The 23039-nt window shown below is 44.4% G+C and overlaps 1 protein-coding gene across 1 annotated transcript in view; it reads right to left on the bottom strand.

The window, feature by feature from the left end:
• STMN2 (stathmin 2) overlaps positions 1 to 22549 on the bottom strand; it is a 32531-nt gene extending 9982 nt beyond the window's left edge. Inside the window, exons 1-3 of the mRNA XM_016215996.2 lie at positions 22524 to 22549; positions 7018 to 7113; positions 5826 to 5998 (exon numbers count right to left, since the gene is read on the bottom strand). Coding sequence (XP_016071482.2) covers positions 5826 to 5998; positions 7018 to 7113; positions 22524 to 22542 — 288 coding nt within the window. The 5' untranslated portion in view covers positions 22543 to 22549. The remainder of the gene's footprint in view (positions 1 to 5825; positions 5999 to 7017; positions 7114 to 22523) is intronic.
• Between the last annotated feature and the right edge of the window lie 490 nt (positions 22550 to 23039).

Genomic DNA, 23039 nt, shown 5'->3' with positions numbered 1-23039 from the left:
CTTACATCTGTTATCTATCAAACTGCCTATCTTTCTTTATAATTTGACAAATAATATTCTTAATATTTAAAAATATTTATGAAATATATTGCATGGTAACATTTCATACCTGTGTTAATGAGAAACTTCTTTTCTTTATAAAACTATGAGTTTGCTAGACCATGATGTCTGTGAGGTCAGGAACTGGGTGTGTTTTTATGAAATAATAGCTAACAGTGCTTTCACGGTGCTTGTTATGTCTTTATGTAGAGTAAGTGACTCTTCTAATTCTCACAGTGACTCCATAATGTAGATCCTATTATTGGTCTCATTTTCTGGGTGGGTAAAATAAGACAGAGTTTAGTGAGTTGGTCAAAGTCACACAGCAACTAAGTGGTGGAACCAGACTTCGAATCATAGCAAGTGTCTTAACCATATCTTTTAACCCTATGCTTTTAAAAACACTCTTAAACACTGTGCTTGGCTTAGGATGTCCATATAATTTACTACCCAAACTGGGGCACTTAAGAGATTGAAATAATAATAACAATGATGTCAAACAGCAGGGGTGAGCTGGCATCGTCTTGGGCCAACTGGGGTGCATGGTTAGCTTAGCTCTTCTGCTAACCATACATGGAAGGATGGATGGAAGGAGGGATAGATGGATGGATGGATGACTAAAGTATTCCTATCATTTCACCCATGGGGGTCAGCTGCACTATGGAAACTTTAATTTCAAAATACGAGCTTCAAGCTTACCTCAGGAGATAACATGGTCTCACAGAGGTGAACACTGATTCCCAGAGATAATCAAAAACAGGAGAAAGAGCAGGAAAAAAGTCTTATTTTTTAATAATAAACTGCCACCAGCTAGTCAATGGAGCATTACTTCTGGTTCAGAGGAGCCCAAGGGAGGATGGTCCAGCCTAGTAACCAGATGGTCAGAGTAGCAACAGGACCAGCAGATGGGGTGGGGAACAGGGGAAACTGTCGGACACTTAGAGCAAAGTGAATTCAGGCCCACAGGGAGGGGCTCCCACGGCAGCCTCCCAGCTGCAAATCCAGGAGAGCCCACGACACAGCCTAGGTCACCCTTTCCCAGATGTGGTCCCTGAACTCTCAGAAGCAGGAACTAATGGGGGTGGGGAGGGAGACTCATACACTTTTTTATGTTTTAAAAGCCCTATCAGAAATCATATTTCACATCTGTCTATGGCTACATCTATCTTTATATTTACTTAGAGTTAGAATTGTATCAGTTTAGAGAGAAAATGCTTATTTTATGATGATCATAATTATTGGCAGTTACAGATTCCTTTGACTATAACCATGACAAAAGGAATTTATTAATTCTTATTTAAATGCAGTATGTTTGGTAGGCTGGCCCTTTAAAAATTTGTAATGTATGGAAAAAAGAATGGGTCCAGGGCAATGAAAATGTAACTGAGCACTGGGCTAGGTTGGTATTTGTGAAAGCCTTCAGTGACTCCTTGTTTCTTAAGTAATGGAATTTGAACACCTGGTTTGGCATTCAAGGCCCTTCGCAATCTCACTTCACCACTCCCCCACTCCCCACACAGGTCCATTAGTTCAAACTGCTGGTCTACCCACAGTCCGGTCATCACACTTTCTGCATCTTCATTCTGGGTGTCCTTAGTTCCGGAACAATTCTCCTACTCTAGAACACTCTAATGTCTTCTCTATCTAACACTATCTAGTTTCCTGGTTAGACAGCTTTTTAAATCAGATATTTCTCCGAAATGAAGCTGCAGTTCACATCAAGCAGTGAAATGGTTTTATTTTCCTTGGTGACCTTCCATTTCATCTGAAAGTTAAATCCTTAAAATGCTCCCTTCTGACCTCAACTCCAACCACTCTCCCCTTGCTCCTTCTGCTTGAGCCACACTGTCTTCTGTGATATTTCTCAGGCAGTCCTTGCATACCTCAGGCAGTCCTCGCATACCTCAGGGCCTTTGCACTTGCCATTCTCGTTACTGCAAATGTTCTTCCCCTGGAGAAGAGTTGCATGGCTCATTCCTTCCTTTCATGCTTCTTTTCAAGTGTTCTCATATTCAAGAGGCCTTTTCTGAACACCTCATATGAATAGAGGCTTCCACTCCCCATACTACCAGGACAATGCTTTATTTAGTGTCATCTGATATGTATATTTATATATTTGCTATTTCTCCCCCATTGAAATGTAAGGTTGACGAAGGCCTCCCTAATACCTAGAACAGTGCCTGTCAAATAGAGAATGCTCAATAAACATGTGTTGAGTGATTTTCCCCAGGCTAAGAATTCTTTGGATTGTAGAATGTATTTAGTGCAATTTCAGAAGGTTTCATTTGGAAACTTACTGACATTACTTTGTTTTTGGATGGAAGGATGAAATAAAAAGCCAAAACAAGTTACATATTGCCACTTTAACATTTGGCTCTGCAAGTTATTTAAAAATATTTGTATATTTGTAGTACGAACTATGGCCAAGCACTATTAAATAGAAGATATAATCCCTACCTTCAAGGAATTTATAATCTAATGGGGGGGTGTAGGGTTAAATAAATATGCAGATAAATATATGCTCACCAATTGTGCTAAGAGCTACAAAGGAAAAACAGACCTGAGTACCATTAAAGAGACTAACAAGAAAAAACGGGGCTTGGAGGAACCCCCTCCCCACAGTGAGAAACTGGCATATAAACAGAGACCCAGGTAGGCAAGGAAGAAAGTGTGGGATTTAGAAGATCCGGTCACTTACAGTAGGTTCTAAACTCCCCCCCAGGTTGGTTCTGATAATGTAAAGATTGCAATCATAGTGTGGAAGTTTCTTTTTGACTTTATGAGTTTATATCAATTTATTCCTAGAGAATATGTAAGGGAAAAAACAAAGTAAAGTTGAACCTGAATAATTATCTGGTGCCAACTTGAAAAAGTTAGGCCTGAAGTTCCCCTCATTGCTCATCACAAGTTTTCAGGTCTAATTGTCTGTGCCTGTGTTGTCCAGCTCGGTAGCCACATGTAGTGATTTTCATGTTTCTGTTTTATTTTTTAAAATGTGACTGCTAGAAAAATTTAAAATACATTTGTGGCTCACATTATATTTCTGCTGGACAGTGCTGGTCTATATAGCTGCACAGCCGGCTTTTTTGTTCTTTTATATGAAAATACACAGGATGTTAGTGGGGCTAACGAAGAGAATTACAAACTGAATAATGTATGAGCTACATAATTATTCTAATGGTCATCTAAACATTTGCAGGTAAAAACTGTGGATTCTTGTAATTTTGCTTGTGTAAGATTCATTTTCTTTTGTTCAGGTAAGAACCCCTCAGTTTTCTTTTGGGGCATCACTGTCACTTCTAATGTCAGAAATCTTACTCAACTTCTCCACAGGTCAGTGGTGATGGTGTGACCCAGGCTAGTCAATCACAGCGCTGCGTCCCCTTGGCCACAGTGATTGGCTCAGGGTTGGGCACGTTGTCCAGGACAGGCCATCAGACTCAATTCCAGGGGTTTTGTAGGAACTACCAGAAAAGAGGAGCTCTCCTTCTTCTGGAGCTGCTCATTTGTGAGGGAAATGATTTGAGATGACTCTTTGAAACTAAACACTCTTATTATGAAACCAATTAGAAGCAGATAGAAAGTTTTCTAACAGAGATGCTTGATCTCCTGAATCCAGCTGTCTTTGAAGCTGCAACGCCTCTTAGACTTTTTAGTTACGTGCCCCGTTCTTGTGTTTGCCAGTTGAGATGGATTTTGGATGTACGCATGTTCTTACTTAGATAATTACTGAGATATATGTGCTTGCTGAAGGCTTTTAAAGAGAATTAACAGTTCTTCGAATGAGCACTAATTAAGTCAGTACAACCCCACAGAATAAAATCAATTAATGATTTTTTTTAGGTTGATCTTTCTGTTAATTAGTTGTATTTCCTTCTAATTAAAGCCTTATCGCCAGGACATAATCTATATAATGATTTTTGCCTTGAAAATTTTAACAAGAAGTCAAACTAAAAATAGGATGGAATACTACTTTTAAAGGGTTCCCACAAACATTCTTCCTGGGAGTCGTAACGCTGGAAGATCACACGTGTAGATGTCTTTTAGCCTTGTGGCCAATTTCTAGTTCAGTTCAGTCAGAACCAGTAAGTAGCTAACTCAGGGAGCTTTGTGAAAACTTCTGGTTAATTTGGATCCTCTCTGTGTTGTTTTTTCCCTTTAATAATTTCCTTCACATTGAATGCCTAACCTAGAAACACCAGCGACATCCTGACCATGGTGCTGACTTTTCATCTCTATGTTTCCATTTGAGCTCAGTGCCCAAGTTTGTATCCTAATCAAGTCCCAGCGTCTGTGTGTGTGAACCCACGACCAATACCTGTGCCCTGTAAGATGCCAGTGCTTGGGCGAGGACGTGGACCGCCTGAGTGCACGTGCTCTCTGCTGTTACAGGTCCTTATTTACAGTGTATTGGTCGACAGCCAAGTCTTGACAGACTGTCACTGATGAACTTAGCTCCTCTATGTGTGGGAAGCTATGAACTACAACTGAAAAAGCTAATAAATATTTTTAATGCAACTTTCTGTACATATACTCAGGTTAATAGCTAGTTTCCTCACTTTAAAATTCTGACTTAGGACTACAGGAATTGGGCAAATACAATAAATATCTATGTAAAGAAATAAGAAAATCCTCATCAGACACTTGGTGAACCTCCCTCTTCAGTGAAAATTGAAACTGATCAGTGTGTTACAGGGCACAGGAAGATTGTTTCAACACAAGGTTAAAACAAAAAGTATTTTCTGGTTCATAAAATTGAAGCCTTGTTATTTGATACTACATAGGTATGTATATATCTGCATGCATATATGTATGTATACACACACGTATGTACACGTGTGTGCATGTGCGTGCACACACACACACAGGTGTGCCCTGCACCCCCTGTTAGAGAATTCAGTCTTTAAGAGAAGTACTATCTTCATTCTCTTTGTAACTATCCCCTCTTAATAAAATTAAACATTATTATAAGTGCAGTTTCCATTCAAATCACAAGATTGGGCATGGAGCATATTCTTAGTGACTAAATAACTGTAAAAATATATGATGATGAAGCCAGTGGGAAATATAAAGTGTGTATGAATTACCACTTGGGTTGACTAAGGGTATCTCGATGGGATGGACTCCCATAATCACATCGTTGGTACAGACACATCCAGACATAACTTCTGTCCCTGTGTATAAAGCCCCTGGGATTTCTGGGGCCCTCCATTTTTAATTCCCTTGGCTTTTCTTAGTTATCTGATCGTGGAAAATTAAAATTTGGCAAAAGTAAAGGTCTCTAATACAAACAGGGACCAGTGGAAAAATAGAGAAAATGCCATCAAGGCTTAGAAGTGAGTACGGGAAGATACACATGATCCCAGAGGGGGTCCTGATCTCGGGAGGAGCAACGTCACCGTCACCGTCACCGGCAGGCAGCGAGGCCTGGAGGGGGCAGGGCAAGCTCCTGGCTTATCCCGGGAAAGCGGCTTCTGTAACAAGGGATCCAGGATGGGGGCAGGGCGCCGGGCACCAGGCACTGAAGCTGCCCTGGTGTCTGAGGCCTCTGGCCTTGGCTAGTCTAACAGCAGCAGGCTTTACTTGGAGTGGGCTGGCTCTAAGTCTACTGAAGACCCTCTGCTTATTCAAGTATCCTTGTGTGTGCGTGTGTGTGTGTGTGTGTGTGAGAGAGAGAGAGACAGACAGACAGACAGACGGAGGGGCTGTGTGTATATAAATGTATACAATCAAAACTATTCTAACGTATGTCAACTGAAATTAAAAATAAATTTAAAAAATGTTACCTTTCTCCTTTCCTCGGCAGCCTCCAGTTTTTTCTGGATCTCCTCCAGGGACAGGTCCTTCTTCTTCGGAGAAGCCAGAGTTCGCGGGGCTTCTGAGATGGGAGACGGCGGCTTTAGGATGAGCTCGAAGGCCTGGCCAGAGGCCCGCTTGTTGATCTGCTTCACTTCCATGTCTGGGGAGGGAGCGCGAGAGCGTCAGCACACAGCCTGAGCGCCGGGAGCCCGGCAGCTGGGACCAGCATCTCCGCCCCGGCAGCTGGGACCAGCATCTCCGCCCCGGCTGCGGGGACCAGCATCGCGGTCTCAGGACCAGCATCGCCGCCCCGGCAGCTGGGACCAGCATCTCCGCCCCGGCAGCTGGGACCAGCATCTCCGCCCCGGCAGCTGGGACCAGCATCTCCGCCCCGGCAGCTGGGACCAGCATCTCCGCCCCAGCTGCGGGGACCAGCATCGCCGCCCCAGCAGCTGGGACCAGCATCTCCGCCCCGGCAGCTGGGACCAGCATCTCCGCCCCGGCAGCTGGGACCAGCATCTCCGCCCCGGCTGCGGGGACCAGCATCTCCGCCCCGGCAGCTGGGACCAGCATCTCCGCCCCGGCTGCGGGGACCAGCATCGCCGCCCCGGCAGCGGGGACCAGCATCACTGCCCGTCAGGCGGGGCTAAAGTGCTGCACAGGCTCATTTGCTCAACCTTGTTTTGGAAACACAAGACTTCTTTCTTCGGTATAATTATGGACATATTTTAACAGAATAAATATTTACAGTGTTAGGGAATCAACCATGTCCATAGGGACCTGAGTAATGGCAGGCATTCTTAGGAAGAAATAGCCTGAGTTGATTTTAATCTAAACTTTATTTTCTTTTCAAATAAACATGAGCTTCCCATGAAAACCAAGTAGCACAGATTTAGATATTTTTGTGAGTGGAAATGACCGTGGCTGGAGGCGTTTTTGGGCTCAATGATGAGGGAAATAACAAAGTTCTCTAGTTCCCATATACAATTCTGTTGTTAGCACCAAATTCAAACCGTTCTGAGCAATAGGCAATCAAAGAAGTCCTAATAGCTAGACACGGCAGGTCCACAGTGAGGTCCGCCAATGCCGATCTAATTATCAGGAGCCGAGAGAGAGAATCGAAGGGGTCCCAGCTTTTCCAGGTCTAGCTGGCAGAGGCATTTCTGCCGTGAGACTTACCGTCGTAAGTGTAGATGTTGATGTTGCGAGGTTCCGGGTAAAAGCAGGAGCAAATCAGCGAGAGCATGGACAGCTCCTTCATTTTTTCCTTGTAGGCTGCAACAGAGGACTCAGGTTAGAACCTCTCATTTCCTCAGTTTCCCCTTACTGCTTCGTTTAACCTGAGTAGTAACAGCCTTCTCCAGAATGTGCATGGCCAGGGGCCCTCTTCGCTCTTTCACAAAATAGAAATGAACGAAAGATTAAAACAGAACTCCAAAGCACACATTCCTCCTTCCAGAGGACATAGGTGACACATGACAGCCGGTTAGGCAAGAAGTGGGAGAAAGGGGGTTAGAGGTAGGAAGGTGGAGGGGATAAGAGCCGGTGGGACAGGAGGGAGAGACAGGAGAGACCTGGAGGAAGCAGGGACAGAAATGATCAGAGAGACAGGCACATTCTAGTCCGTGTGCAGGCCTGTCGTGTACAAGTGAGACTCAGGAGGTGTCCTTGGCCGGTCGGCAGGCAGGCAGAGAACTCATCGGGATACCTAAGCAGGTACATTCTCCAGGGACCCCCGTTGCTGCTTTCTCTTCCTCCAAGTTCACTTTCTCACATCTCCCTCTTTCAACACGCACCAAAAACCTGGCCTGAGAGCTGGTAAGAGCCTCCTTTGTTCTCTGAGTAACCCAGCTTGGGTGCCCACCTTGCCAGTCGGCCGCAGGAGCTCAGGTGGGCACCTCCTTACTCCTTACCGCCCTCTCCCCATTTCATTTTGCCCTCTCTCCTTCAAGGGGTGTCCTGCCCAGGTGACCGTGGAGGGCATTTTGTCACTGTTGGTGGTCACGAGGACGAGCGATGGCCAGGTGGGGATAGGAAGGGGAGGCCCTCTCACCTTTGTTGAGACTCTGTTGCTCGACTTTCAGGATGAGTTCAATGTGCCCAGAGGGCTGGACCTGCCTGGTCAGATAAGGGTGGGGATGGTGGTCAGGACTGATAGATTTAGCAAATAAATAAATAGGACACCGAGTTGAGTTCAATCCAAATAGTGCATGGGACATACTAACAACCTTTCTTTGCTTTCCTGAAATTCAGGTTGAACTGGGTGTCCTGTGTTTTACATGGCAGCTGGGGCCAATGGACCTGGGTAGTAAAGGCCGCATAGCACTGAGGAAATCAAAGGAGAGGGAGGTGTGCCTATTGTTGACATTGAATTGTGGTACTAAGGAGTCCGTACGGAAGACTTTTACGGACTCAGAGAGTCCACAGAAGGATTGACAGCTCCAGAAAGTATCCTTTGCTTCTCGGTCTTTGTGAAGGGCATTCTCTGTGCCCGAGGAGACAGCGTTGCCACAGGCTGGGCTGTGCCAGGACAGGAAGTCTTCCTGGGAGTCAGTTCTGCTCCATGGGTTTGAGTAAGATGTTTGGAAATTTTGCTCATGGAAAAGGACTGTGACTTACAACATTATATTTACATGAAAACAAGCATGGGTATGTTTTATCCAAGAATGTTAGAATATCATGAATTTAAAATGTAAAGTTAAAAGAGATTTAAGCTTGGGAGTTTAGTTGTGCATCAACCCTTAGGAATAGTTTTGTGAGAAACTTTGAGAAGCTCAGAGGTGGCGGTGGGCTGGTTCGCTGTAAGTCCTGGTTTGCTGGCACAGTTCTGGGTTAAGCCCATCCATAAGGTCCCCTTTCATTGTCAAAGTTTGGCCATGACATTCATCTTAGCAATAGGGGGCCATTGAATATTTCCAAAGGGGCAAGGTTACCTGTTAAAAGCCTCTTTTTACATTTATTTGGCCACTTTATGCTGGAAAGACTGTCACTGGGAGACACCCTTGAGAAACTGCCGAATAAAGCTTAGTAGGTAACATGGTATGGCTTCGGAAATGGTAGTGCAAGGGGAAGAGGAAGGGAAATGCAAGAGAGTGTGTGAAAGAAGCAGTGATGGGAAATACTATCTGAATGTGGACCGAGGGCAGAGGGAAAGGGGAGGGAGAGCCTTGTGGGACCGTGGTCCAGGGAAGCTTTCCAGAGAACGTGTTGCTACAACTGAGTCCAGAAGGTGAGCTGTTCTAGCAGAAAATAGGGCATGGGTTGAGGTGCGGAAATATATATAACCTGGATAAACTTTTGTATGAACAATTAAAAAAAAAATCCCAAGCAAATGCAAAGGCTATTAGAAACACGCTAATAATATCTCACTGTTGATATTTCATACTTTGAATTGACAATGGCTTTTCAGAAATCAGCATATATTCATCTTTTCTCAACCCCCCCAACACCAGGCAGAGTTGTATGCACTTTTGCAAGGATGTGGGAGGTGATCGGTGACTCCATATAATCTTTTTCATAGTTGCTTGCACTTGCTATTAACTATGAATGTTTGCAAATAAGTGTATTTCCCCAATGAATCTATTTAAAATTCAGCACAACATGATGTATGATTCTACAGCAATATCCACTCAGCCTAACGACACAGGAACAGTAATGGTTTTCCCACTCTGCTGAATGGCTACAGTGAACTAATGGGAACAGCTGCCATCTCTTGAGCACAAACAATGTAGCAGGCATGGTGCTAAGCTTTTTGCATGCATTTTCTCATTTAATCAGCTCTACAAAGCTAGGAGAAAGGTACTATAATTAGTATAGACTTAGACGTGAAATAAAGACTCAGAGAGGCGGAGTAACGGGCCCAACGTGCGACAGATCAGCGTGGAGTCCGGTTTGAACGTAACTATTCAGCTCCTCCAACAATCTGCTCAGATTCGTAACACACACCTTCACTGTCTATATATGGTTTCTAACAAGAAAAGAATAGCATTACTTTTTATTTATTAGTATATTAGGATTACTGATTTGTAAAATGCAGAGTCCAAGCCTTATCTCTCTTCCAGTTTTTCTTTGGCGTTTGTGTATGTGAGTTACCGACTGCGTGGCTACGAGCAAGTATAGAGCTTTATAGAAAGAAACTTTTTTTGGACTTGAGGATTTTACTTGGTGCAGATGGCTGGAAAACTCAGTTTCTCAACAGGAGCTCTGAGTATGTATACTTTTATTATACGAGTAAGTATAGCCTTACACATTCATATCCCAGCCAGTGAGAGAGAACATGGTAATCATCTAGGTATTTTAGGAAAAACACTTTTGTATCAGCCACTTGGGTATTTTAAGAATGATACATTTTGGCAGGTGGTTACCTGAGCTTTTTCTATTTCTTTTTCCTGCGTGTGTATAAATCTGGGGAGTTGTTTTTTTTCCTTTTGAGGAACAAAGAGTCGTGAAGGAAAACAATATACTTTTTCTAGAGATTTAATAAGCAGATTAGCTACTGGGGTGGATTAAAACAGGAGATATTTTGCTTACTTGGGAAAATATGAAATAGTCATACACATTTATAATCATTTCCCCCATTCTTCTAAGTACATACCATACGCTTAAGCCCTTCGCTCCAGCTTTCAACTACCTCTAATTTTATACATGTTGTGTTTCAACAAGAAGGTAATGCATGTTATTCATGACAATATGCCCCATTATTTTTGAAAGGCCAAATAGGCAACAATTTTTAATTTCCTACTTCATTTGGCTTGTGTGAGAACGCACCAGAAGGAGCTCTCATTCTTACGATTTTGTTGTCATTTGATTTGGAACCAGGAGGGTCGTAAAATACCTTCTATTTATTCATTCTGGGCAAAATTTTATTTGACTCCCCAGCTTTGGCTCATGCTGAGCGTGAAATCTAATATGTGTTAGATTCCCTGTTAACGTGAAAGACAGTAGGGCATGCTCTGGCAATGTTACTAATGTGGCAGTTTGGGAGAAGATGTGTCATACTCTCCAAGCGGACCACTCGTCTGTATGATGGAAGGACAGTCACTCAGAGGACTGGCCATGACAGTGGACTGTGTCCCTGTCTGGGTGGCTCCCCTGAAGAGCGCCCAGGGTCAGCTAGCACATTCCTTTCTCCTTTCCTTTCGCATGTTTTCATATTAGTCTAGTTGGGGGTTTCTTGGCTTTAATACTCAACTAGAGTTCAACCTAAATTTCTTCTTTGGAAAGCCTCTGGGCAGAAAGTGCAGGATAGAATCAGGTGATATGCAGAATGCAGGGGACAGTGCTTGTACTTGGTTTTACAGCGCTCGGATTTGTGATGTTTCTGAGGGATTTCACGGAAAAAACTTCTTTATTTGAAGCTTACCAATTTTTATAAACATCGACTAAAGGCACCTCTTTTCTTAGGGAAAAAGCCTGTCATTTCCAGGTGGAAGTGTCCTTAGGACCTGGCACAGTGGGGAGATGACTGTGGGCCTGTCTGGCAGCCTCCACTGAATGGACAGCAGACAGTGGCGGCAACGGGGGACTCTGCTAATCGGTTCTGAAGACCTGAGACTTCCACCCACGACTGTTTAACACCAAATCCACTTTCCGCCGCTCTCCTCACTGTACCCTTGGCTCTCTTTGCCGCCCATTGTCTGAGTCTTAGCATAGATGGGAACCAGTCATTTCTCAGCTCCTTTGTGATGCCTTCTTTTTATGTTATAAGTTAAGCTCCTAATGCTCATGTTAACTCGATTTTGTCCATATCATATGTGTGTGTGCATGTGTGTGCTTGCGTGTGTGCGTGCATGCATGCAGTGTTTGGTAGTTTGATTGTTTTGAGGTCCTAGAGTCTGAGGTCGGATTGTCTTCTAAAAGTCAAATCAATCATCTCTTTTAGTTATACTTTTGGGACCTCCTTCACTGTGACTTTCTTCTTGAAAGATGAAATATACTAAAATAATTTCATTTAAGATGCTTGCATACTAGATGGGCTTGAATTTGGGCCTTAAAAAAACTTTGGTTGATGAATATGTGATTGAAGATTCAACATTTAAATGAAAAATAAATCTCAGATTTAAAGAAATCTATTTTAACATCCCAGCAGATCTCTGATATGAGGTAATGCCCTAAATATTCCTGCTACGATGATGTCATGCTGTTTGGTTTAGTGTAAATATGGGTCCAGTTTGCCTTCATTCTACTCACTTTCCCCACAAGAATTATGGTCTCCTAAGCTGTAATGACCAGGAGCTTCCAGAAGATTAATATTTGAGGGGCTGAAGCAGCATGCTGTTTCTGTAGGACCAGATACTGAATCAAATAAAGTGACCTTTAAGAAGGTCAAAGCTGTATAACCCATCACTGGGTTTTACAGAAACACATGAGGCTCTTAAATTTCAATTAGATCGATTCTCGGCAAAGCAGTTGTGACAAGGAAAATAAATTGGAAGATATGAATCGGTCCTTGTGGTCAAAATTGTAATAGGGACAGTGAGTTGTATCAGCCTGTGACCTCGCTTTACTGATGGCACCAGGTAAGCTCCTGCTGAGTGTAGTGAGGATGTCACTACCTTGTGCAGGGTCTTGTCCGTTTTGATGAAAGAAACTTACCGTCCTCCATGGAGACCAAACCAGGTGGTGGTTTACAGGAGCCACAGAAGCACTTTATTCTAAGTTTCAAGATTTGATCACCAAGCCTGATTCTGGGTACTGAGGGCGAATTGTTTTTCCTTAATTCCCCAGTACTACCAGGTAGTGGTAACAAGGTGAAAAGCAGTCTGTCCACCTGTGCGAGTGGGGCTCTCGCATAAGAACAGCTCCCCCCTTCCCTTCCCTGCCGTCTCCTGAGCTGGGAGTAGCTGCCCCTGGAGGTGTGTCTCCAAAACAGCTGAATGTGGCCCCCGGGTGATGTAAATCTCTCACCATTACTTTTTGTTGTTGTTGTTAATCTTCACCTGAGGATATTTTTCCACTGCTTTTAGATAGAGTGGAAGGGAAGGAGGGAGGGGGAGAGAGAAACATCGATGTGAGAGAGACACATCCATTGGTTGCCACCCACATGCACCCCAACAGGGGCTGGGGAATGAACCTGCAACCAGGTACGTGCCCTTGACTGGGAATCGAACCCGAGACCCTTCAAGGCCGACGCTCTAACCACTGAACAACACAGGCCAGAGCTCTCACCATTGTTTTTTAATATTTTGGCTGAAGAGTAGAAAAATGCTTTGCATCTATTCTTAATTCAACAAAAGTCATACTTCCTACGTGGCCTAATCCTTGCACGGGTGGGGTCAATTTCTGCAATCAGGAATGTTTTGCTCATCAATGATACCGATGTTGGTTTTCCTTGTTCACTTTGTTGTAATGTGTGAACTTTCCCCAGAAAATAAGCTCCAGCTTCTCTTTCTCATGGATTTTAGAATTAAGTCTGACTGTGACTTATGCCTTTGTTGGGTGAGGTGGTAGAAGGCTACATATATGGTGAATTACCTACTATGTTCTCAGTGAAAGCAGGAGCTTTCAGGAATGGAAAAGCTAAGACATTTATTACAAGTGAAAAATGAAAAATTATAGTAGAAGATTCAGATGACTTTATCTCAGTTAATGAGCCTGTTGACTTTTCCCTTGAATTGACCAGTGGTTTAGATACTGAGGATACAGACAGCGAATTCAAAGGAGCCCCATTTATCATCACGAGATGGGGCTGCCTGTCTTCAGATAATGGAATATGCTAATTTTGTATAGAGAATTGAGAAGAAACAGTCAGTTTAAGCAGACACTCTGCAACAATTTGTGTGACAATCCCATCAGTTACATCCTAATTTAACTCCTCTGCCAATCTGAAAATTTGCTACAAGTTCAGAGCACATTTCTTGAACAATTTGCACATAAACCTCTATTTCCTTGATAGTGGAAAGTTTGTGCATTCTAAGAGGCCCATATTGTTGCTGTAGTTCTGAGTGTATCTTTCAAAACTCGTGTCACAATAATTACCAGCACCAACTGTGAATAAAAGTATTTTAATTTGGTGTTCGTGCCAAGTAATAATCATTACGGTTCCATTTCATGGGATAGAATCCTTATCTGGGTAAGTCTGTCGCCCGAGGCTTACAGCATTCTCCCCAAATGCTTCCTTAGGAAATGAAGGATGTGTAGGTAATTCATAGACAGTAACTATTTCAGACATAGGACACCAAAGCCTCGGGGGGTTTCGATTGTTTCCCAAAACCTACGGAGAATTCTAGCCTCATTCAATGAAACTTTGTAAGATGCACAGTCCATAAAGTTTACTCAATAGTGTCCTAAAAATCGGATTTTCAAATCACATTCATTAGAGGTCTGTTTCAGCCATCCATTCAAAAACCATGTGCTAATGCTTATGTAACTGGTGTGGACAAAATGAACAGTCAGGGAATATTTTTCCAATGAGTGAAAACAAGTCTCCGGTCACCTTTGTGAGTCATACTTAAGTGACAAGTCTTACAGTCACTTTGGGTCAAGGAGAACAGAATAAACAAATACGTATTTAAAAAATCAAACATATAAATATTGTCAAGACTTAGAACTACTCGTTATTTAAAAAACGATTGCAGTGACATTATTTCTGAGTATCAGCTCTTTTTGTTTTTTTAATTATAAAGGGAAAAAGTAGCCCTGAAGTAGAATGAAAAGATTTTTAAAGTGACAGGATCATGTCATTTGTGCATCAAAAGACTAGAGTTGACTCTGGTAATTCTCTGTGTTTTTGAACAATGATAGTAAGGAGGATGCTAACTGGCATGTCTCAGACAAAGCTAGGACTTAAATAACACAATAGAGCAGTTTCGTTGAGTGAAATTAAACTATGTGGCTGCGGTTGGTAGGAGGAAAAACCTTCCAAAAAATTCCCTCTTGTACAAGCATTTGCGGGCCTAGGTTTAGATACATTGCATCCATTTCTTTGGATCCTGCCATAAAGACAAACGACTAGAAGACCGACAGATTCATGTTACCGACGATCATTGTTATGCTAAGCCCTCGTAGCAGTGATGACATATAAACTCTGACATCAAAGGCACAGCGAGCTGCACTCCTACGGTAGTGCTTCTGCAAAGATTTTGGTTAAAAAACATCACTCCCAGGCGACATTCTTCTTAATGTACTGTGATTATCTATTCTGATCACAAAACAAACTTTTGGAATCTTGTAATTTTTCAGAGTATTAAATATTTTCACCTAGAGGTCAGCAAAACTACTAGGGAGAAAAATCTTTTTTTTTTTTGCTATGGTTTGATGGTATAACGTGTGGCTTCTTCTGTAAGTACAATTTCCAGGGATGCTGTTTCCAGATGACTAGCAGCAAGTGATTGCTGGGATGCATTAATTAACCTTTACATCCACATAAAGGTGCTTTGTGAGAACGAGTGTACACAAAATGTTATCTTCAATCAGGGCTAATAAAAATGGGTTATATAAACACAGGTTTCACCGCTGCGAATGTCTCCTTGACAAACGACAGGCGTCATTCCTTTATTAAAAGGCAGTTAAAAATGTCTCATAAGAGTGTCAAAGCCTTCCCACCCACGATCTCGGCTGCCCGCTGCTCTGGAAGCAGTAAGGTGAGGGGAATCTTGAAGTAATATCCAACGATTATATTAAATGTGGATGCCTGGGCTGTATATTTCTTTTAGTCCTAGATTTATTCCATAAGACAAAGTATTAGAATTGAATATCTAGAGTCTATGGAAGGGGTTAAGGATCCATATTGAGATGCGTTAACCATGACACCACCGATTAGGCTGAGACCCCCACCCGAGTCTAGTCATCACGGTGTGTCCACGTCAGAAATCCCTGTGCCTCCAGCTGACCCTCCAGCTCACCGCGTGCTCCATGCATTACAACCCCAAAATTCTTAGCTCTCTCCCCCAAAAGCCCAAATCATGGCAATTATTTTCATAAGTCTGAGGTTAGCTATTAAAACTAGCCATCAATTTGAAGATATTTCCTTTTCAAGGTGAGTCTGCTCAGAAAGGGTGAGACCATCTCAGTCTGTTAAACTAAATGGTGGCATCAGAGGTTTGACCCCAAGGTGGAAACACCCCACAGGGAGCAGGTACAAGAGTACCTGGTACGGGTTAAAGGCGCAGATTCTGGAGCCAGATGGCCCAGGGCCCAAATTCTGGATCTGATGAACTGTATGACCTTGGGCAAGTCACTTTAATCTCTCCATGCCTCAGTTTACCCACCTGTAATAGTACCTACTTTTTAGGATTATTGGATGGTTAACGTAGCTAATTGTGTGAAGTGCTTTGTGCTAGCAAGTTATGCAAAGGTTAAATCAATAAATAGAAGTCATTTCTTATAGACATTTTGAAATCTTTGTCTATGCCAGAAGAAAAATGTTTGAAAGAAAGCAATGTCACAGTAAAAGTGCTGATTAAAGGAACAGTCAAGAAATTTTTTGGCTCAGTCTTCAAGGTGGTCAGGATTGGATTTTTATTTCCAAATGAGACATTCATGCAGCCACCACAGACTGCCTGGATTAATTGCCTGAAACACACATTACTTTTGTAATGCTGTCTTAGCAGGTCTTTTTTCTTTAATGTACCAGGAGTTGCAAAACTGAAAGTTTCCTAGCTTTTGAGAGGCCTTGAAATGAACAGTTAACAACGATAACAAAGGAATCGACAGGGAGGCTTAACCCAACTTCATGTTGAATAAAGGGTACACCCTCCCCACTCAGTGGCAGTTTTATTTGGGATGTTTTTAGGACTCATCTGAGAAACACTGCATTTCTAATTTGAGGTATTTCGTGTGTAGCATCGTTTTTGCAGGATAACATTTCCAGAAATGTGGTCACATTTGCAGGGGCGGCCGCCCACTGCCCGGGAGGACTGACATGTGGCATCTTTGCTGACAGTCCTCCAAGACCCTTTCCCCTCTGGGTTGACTTTCTTAGAGAGTATTAAGGAAAAAAAGGAGATCCTTTACCAGCTTAAGTAAGCAGGAAACGCACAATCTGTTTTCAGATCTACAGCCCTACTCGATTATGCATTTCCCCACGTGGTGTCCAGGAAGACACTCTGCTAGAGAAATTTGGTGGGCAGTAAGCATGGGACACACTGAGAGGCAGTTTTAATGCAGTCCCCCCTCTGTTTTAATTGCTCTAGTACGTGGAGGATTCACAGTAAATTAGCTGTATGGCAAATGGGGTTACAGACTTTTGTATGTTAATCCTCAACTAAAAACTTTCAAGTTGAACTCATTGTTTTGTAAATAACAGTAAGCTGGAGATATTGGATATTGAATTATCGATCCTTCTCAACTGTGCCACAAGCCACATCTATTTTTCCTTAGATGTGCGCGCGCACACACACACACACGGAGTCAAATGCTCATTTTCGACATTTCTCCTAAAAGTCTTTTGCTGTGTCCTACATCCTGCAACAGGAATATCTTTTTAAAAATCCAATGAGGAGAGAGTGATTGCCCAAGACATGTATCTTCAGAGGAATTAACTTCTTAAGGGTATGAGTTTGGAAGTGACATGTTTTGTAAAGTTGACCGTGGATTTGAAAATGTGAAGGCATCATACTAGAGCTGATTATGAAAGGGACATGTATAGCACACATTTTATATTTCTAAAACTGACCAGTTTGGTAGTTCAAATCAGCATCCTCAGGGAGCTTGGTAGGAATGCAGAATGGCCTCAACTAGACCTCTTATCAGAATTCACATTTTAATAAAAATCACAGGTGATTCATATGCACATTAAAGTGTGAGGAACACAGTCACATGAAACTATTAAATACTTTACAGGTGGATTATACTTATATGAAATATAAGGGAAAAAAATTCCCTACCAAGTCAAACATGAAACGAGTTCACTTTTGATGATCCTATAAATTAGTGATGTTTGTTTTTGGTATCTCTCCTCAGTATCACATTGTATCTGTTTTACCTACTGGCCCATAAGCCCCTGAAGGTGACAACTGACATTCAGGTGGGTCCCCAACGTCAAGCATGTTTTAAATAAGTGAATAAGTAAACAATGTTTTTGTTTAATTTATTCCTTTATTTAAACATTAATATATTCTGTTCCTAAGTAATTTTGCTATTACTATGGACCATTTTCTACTATTTGTCCACTTCTCCCCTCCAAATTAATATAAATGATATTATGGTAACAATGTAATGAAACTAGAAAGTAAAATTATAAGAGAATATGTAGTTAACTAGGTTCACAACCCTTTTATTCCACGGAAGGGTAATGCATAGCACTAAAGTAACCAAATAAGCTGATTAAAAAAATGTAATGGAAAACTAGTATTTGAAAGTGGGTTTAAATTACTCTCTTTAGAGAACTCGATTGCCCTCTAGTGGGGGGAAAAGTTAATGCAGATTCCAAGATTTCCAATTGAGAGAAACCAGGAAAGGAAACCAGCCTTGGTACTGGGAACATCTGGGTCACTGGCTAATTTGGTATTTTCCCCTTGTCTGGCAAATTTCTTCCATTTTCATATAAGATCACACATTCTGTGACCACTGAATAACTTGTGTTTTTCCAAAACCACAGAGGAAATTGCTGTGAGCTGGAGTTAGCTAGCAGCAGCGTGGGGTGGCCACGCCCAGAGCAGGCAGCCACCTGCTGGGAGGCCAGCTGCATGCAGCCTTAGGTGTGGAACCAGCTACAGGGGTGGAGTGGGGCACAGAGCCGGTCCCCTTCCCTTGGAGTGGAAAACAATGGTGATTGATAAATCAGGAATTTTTGCTAAAGATTGTCTGGATCTATCAATGAGAAATAGCCCCAATTAAATATATAATCGATTCATCTTCCATTTACTTTTTAATTATACAGATTTAACTTAAAATTATGACTGATAGCAACTACTAAATATTCATGGAATTAAGTAACTATTTAGATCCTAAATTTTTGTGTGTGACACGGCTTTCTGGCACTCTGAGAAGGCAATTCTGGAATCAGAGTGAAATGCCGCCTGCAGCATTTCCATCCCTGAGAAGGAAAACATATTGGGCCAAATGACCAAATGCTTATTCCACAATCTATCCACTAACAATGGAAGAAAAAACCCAAAGTAAGTAAAAGTGTACTTAATGCAACAGATAAAACCCTTCTAAAAATGTTAATGACTAAGGGCAGAAGCAATTCCTCTAACAATAAAGATACTCCCCTCCCCCCTTGGACTGGAACAATTCACTACAAACCTGTAAAACACATCACAGACCCACTGTGAATTTTGACTAAACAAAATTCTGGATTTCAATATTACAAACCATACAATTTCAATTTATTATTTTAAAATATACTGTATCTTCTTTCAGAGAATTTTAACATGTATGCATTTTAATACATAAATAGGCAAACACCACCAGTGTATTAATTTATACCATCACACAAGTGATCTGCATGGGGCTAAAAGGGACCACATAATGCTTACTGCAGGCTCAGCTTATTCGCCTGATACACACACACACACACACACACACACACACACACACATATATACATACATACATATATATGGATAAAAGTAGGCTTACAGTTGTTCCTATGGAAAATAATACATTAATAAATAATAAAAGAATAAATTGTTTTGCATGCTCACAACTGTAAGCCTACTTTTGCCCACATTTAATATGATTAATTGATAAGCTACTGCTGTTTCTCTCGTTTTTATCCTAAAATCCTGACCAAACCCTGATCTTCTCACTTTATTATTTATCTATCCATTTAGAAGGTGCCCACTTCATTAGAGAAGGTGTGGGCAATGTTCTATGCACTTAGTGCAATCACACCGAACGCAATAATTGCTTAATGAATCAGGAAAAAGCACCCGCCCTGGTGATTAATTGATTATGCTTTGCAACTGGAATGATTTCAAAGTCCACTGTTTTAATATTGCAGAGGTTGTGCTTCTCCATGATTTGCAGATGCAGCTTGCTTATGGCAGAAGGACCCTTGCATCTGTCGTGTTTGGGTGGGGTTTTTATTAATGGCATGCTCGCTACCATTTCACCAACCATATTTCTGTGCAGAATTGAGACCGCATCACGAATCAGCCATGGGAAGAACAGTTTTGGGGAGAAAAGTTATAATTTTGTGCAAAACCTATATTTATGTATTTGTAGATACAACCTTATGGAATGCGTGCGGAAGATCCGAAGATCTCAGTTATATGTGTGTATTTTCACCCGTTGCAGCCACAGTTCTCTGCAGAGAATTTTCCAGCAGTCGTTAGGACACAGCCCTGCCCTTAACAAGCATCTGCAATACATCTGAGCCACATGCACACACAACATCTCGAGAAAACCTGAAAATACGTTTGCTTTATAACGTAAAATGAGCAACGGGGGGGGGGGGGGGGGCGGAAAAGAAGAAAGAGGGAGCTCAACAAGGGGTAATCCTTAACCAGATGCAATCATTCAAACCTCCTAGACAAATAAGGCCACCGAATCATAAAATACTAATAATGATGATTGAAATAATAATAACACTGAGAATGAGGAGTTTGTAGACTCATCCCCCACCCCCCCTGCAGCAGAGCGCAGAGCCAGGTTGCTCCCATCCTCCATCCTCAGAACCTTCCAGGACTTGCGGGTGAACCGCGGATGAAGGGAAGCGGGGGTAGCTCAGGACACTGCGCAGAAACCAGCCTCCCGGCTGCGCCCACGGGGGCGAGCGCCCGGCTCGGGGCGGGGAGGGCAGGCCCAGTGGGGGCTCTGCAGGGCTGCGGGGCTCCAGGCGCCTGCTGGATGGGCGCCCCCTCCTGGGGGTTGTCGAGTCCAGCCCCAGCTGGGAGGGGTGCGGCCCGGCCGCGCCCCGCTCAAAGAGGGAGGGTCCCTCCTAGGGAGCCTGCCAGGGAGGTCCGCGAAACCGAGCACGGCCCGTGGGCTTGGGCTGCGGACTAGTCCCCAACTCTGGGCGTGGGCGCCGAGATGAGAAAGCCCTCCCCGCGCCCCTGCAGGGGTCACCTCCGTGGTCGCCCACCGACTGGGGTGGGGCCGCGCCTTTGTGTGGCCCGGCGGGGCTCCAGCCAGCCTTTCCGCAGAGCCACGCGCGGTGGCTGAGCACACGGAGGGGGCTCGGGAGATTCCAAACTGCGGGGCTGGAAAAAGGGGATCTAGGACTGCAGAGTCTCAACCACCGCACCCTCCCCATCCACCCTCCGCTCCCAGCCAGGAGCCTCAGCGCGAGGTCTCCCCAGCCGGGGCTGAGGGTGGGGCAAGGGCGGCGCTGTCCCGGGCTCGCCCCGCGCTCCTCCAGCTCCTCTCCCCTCGCGGCTCCTCGCCGCACCAGGTCCCCCGGGAGGGCAGCTTCCAGCCGTGGACCTGGGGCCCCTCCCTGGCTGTCCACCCCGGGCCACCAAGCCCTGGAACCGGGGGGCACTGGAGGCACAAGGCCAGCTGGAGATGGAGGCCCTGGATGCGGAACCTCGTTCAGGCCGTCTTCGCTGTCAGCCTCTTGGATCTGGGTCGAGCCTATGAAAATTGCCAATATTTGGCCTGTCTGACCTACAAAACGGATATTTCACGTGGCTCAATTTAAAACCTTGACCTTTTCTATATCTACTATTTTATATACACATCCTCCAAAACGATCCAAGGAGTTTAAGCAAGTCTTTATCTGAGTCTGTGCTTAATCACCCTCTGCGACGTGGTTTTGAAAAGAAAAATGTTAACCCACTTTCCCTTTCTCCGTAACACAGAACAGGGTGGGGAAGGGGCGTGGGGGGAGGGGCAATGGTCAGGTCACTCCCTCCAGCCCAGGCCGGGAGTCAGCAGTGCCCGGCCCGGGCGTGGCGCCGTGCGCCCCGAGCTGGGCTCCAGGAGGCCGAGCGGCCGCTCCCCGCCCGGCCCCCTCTGGGCTAAAGCAGCACCCGGCTGGGGGTGGGGCGCCCGCAGGCTCCGCGCGGGGTGGGGCCGCCCGCATTGTGCGCCCGGCCAGCAGGTGCCTCCCCCAGGGACCCTGCCTCCTCACACAAAGAAACCCCACCCCAGCCACCAGGAAACCGCTGTCCCTCCCCCTCGCCACCTCGTGTCCCTCCCCTGCAGCTGCCCACCCGCGCCCTCCGTGCGACTCCCCCCTTCCCCTCCCTTCCCCTAAAACAAAGGAGCGTGCCCCCCACTCCCGCCCTTCCCCCTGGGCACCGCACCCCAGGACGAGCGGTTTCTCCAGCCCCGGAGACAATACCATACAATCTGCCGGTTCCTCCGCACCCACCCTTCGTCTCCACCCACCTTTCAAACAGCCTCGATGGGACCGCTTGGACTTTGTCATTTTCTTTTCTCCCACCCCCTTTCTTTTCATTTTCTTAAAAAAAAAAACAAAAACAAAAAACAAAAAAATAGATGATAGATAAAGGACATTACAAAGCACTTTCCAAAATTTCTCTTAACCCTATTTAAGGCAAATGGCCAAGGTAGCCCCTCCCCCACGGCCGAGCCTTAATTTTAAATACTGCAACATAACTTACCTGCTTCTACTTTTAAAAAGAAATTCTTAGCTTTAAATTTCCAAGGAGCGTCCCTCCGTCCGGGCCCTCCCCAAACCCCCCAGAGCGCACGCACGGTCCTTCCCGGTTTCTGTGTTACCCTTCGGGTCTTTTTGTCTATAAAATATCCCCGACTGCCTTCGAAGCTCTCAGGAGGAGGGAGGGTGGGCGCCCCGGAAAACTCGGGGAGCGCGAGGCGCGCTGCCTTACCCATCGCGGTCTTAGCCATGGTAGGGGGTGCAGGTGCCGGGCGGCTGCGAAGGCGCGGGGTCCAGCGACGGCGGCGAGAGCGCGAGAGAGAAGACTGAATAAGGCACTGAGTCTGCGGCGTGGGACCGAGCGAGAGAAGGAGCGAGAGGCAGGAGCCCATGAATAATTATCACTCCGAAGCTCGAGCAGATTGGCTCCCCAGGTCCCCTGACATGACTCGCGCAGAGTCAGAATCTCTGAGCATTAAATATTGATTGGCCGGTGGTGCTGGAGTACAAAGCACCCGAATGCAGTTTGAAATGGAAATCAGTCCGTCCCCGGCGGCTCCCCCCGTTTTGGGGGCCTGGTAGTACAGTCCAAGTAGAGTGGAGCCTTCGCCCAGAAGGCTCCTAGGAGCTGAGAACTGGGCTGTGCCTACCTGGGAGCCAGGAGGCTTGACTTCATTTATCCGATTTCTTTGCACAGATAGTCACAAACAAGGGGAAGGGATTCAGAGGCTCGAGAAGTCTTTGCAAC

The sequence above is a fragment of the Miniopterus natalensis genome, chromosome 16 (assembly GCF_054644295.1).
Source record: "Miniopterus natalensis isolate mMinNat1 chromosome 16, mMinNat1.hap1, whole genome shotgun sequence".
Lineage (NCBI taxonomy): Eukaryota > Metazoa > Chordata > Mammalia > Chiroptera > Miniopteridae > Miniopterus > Miniopterus natalensis.
Note: the sequence above shows the minus strand (reverse complement) of the source record. Positions and strands in the feature narration are given on the sequence as shown.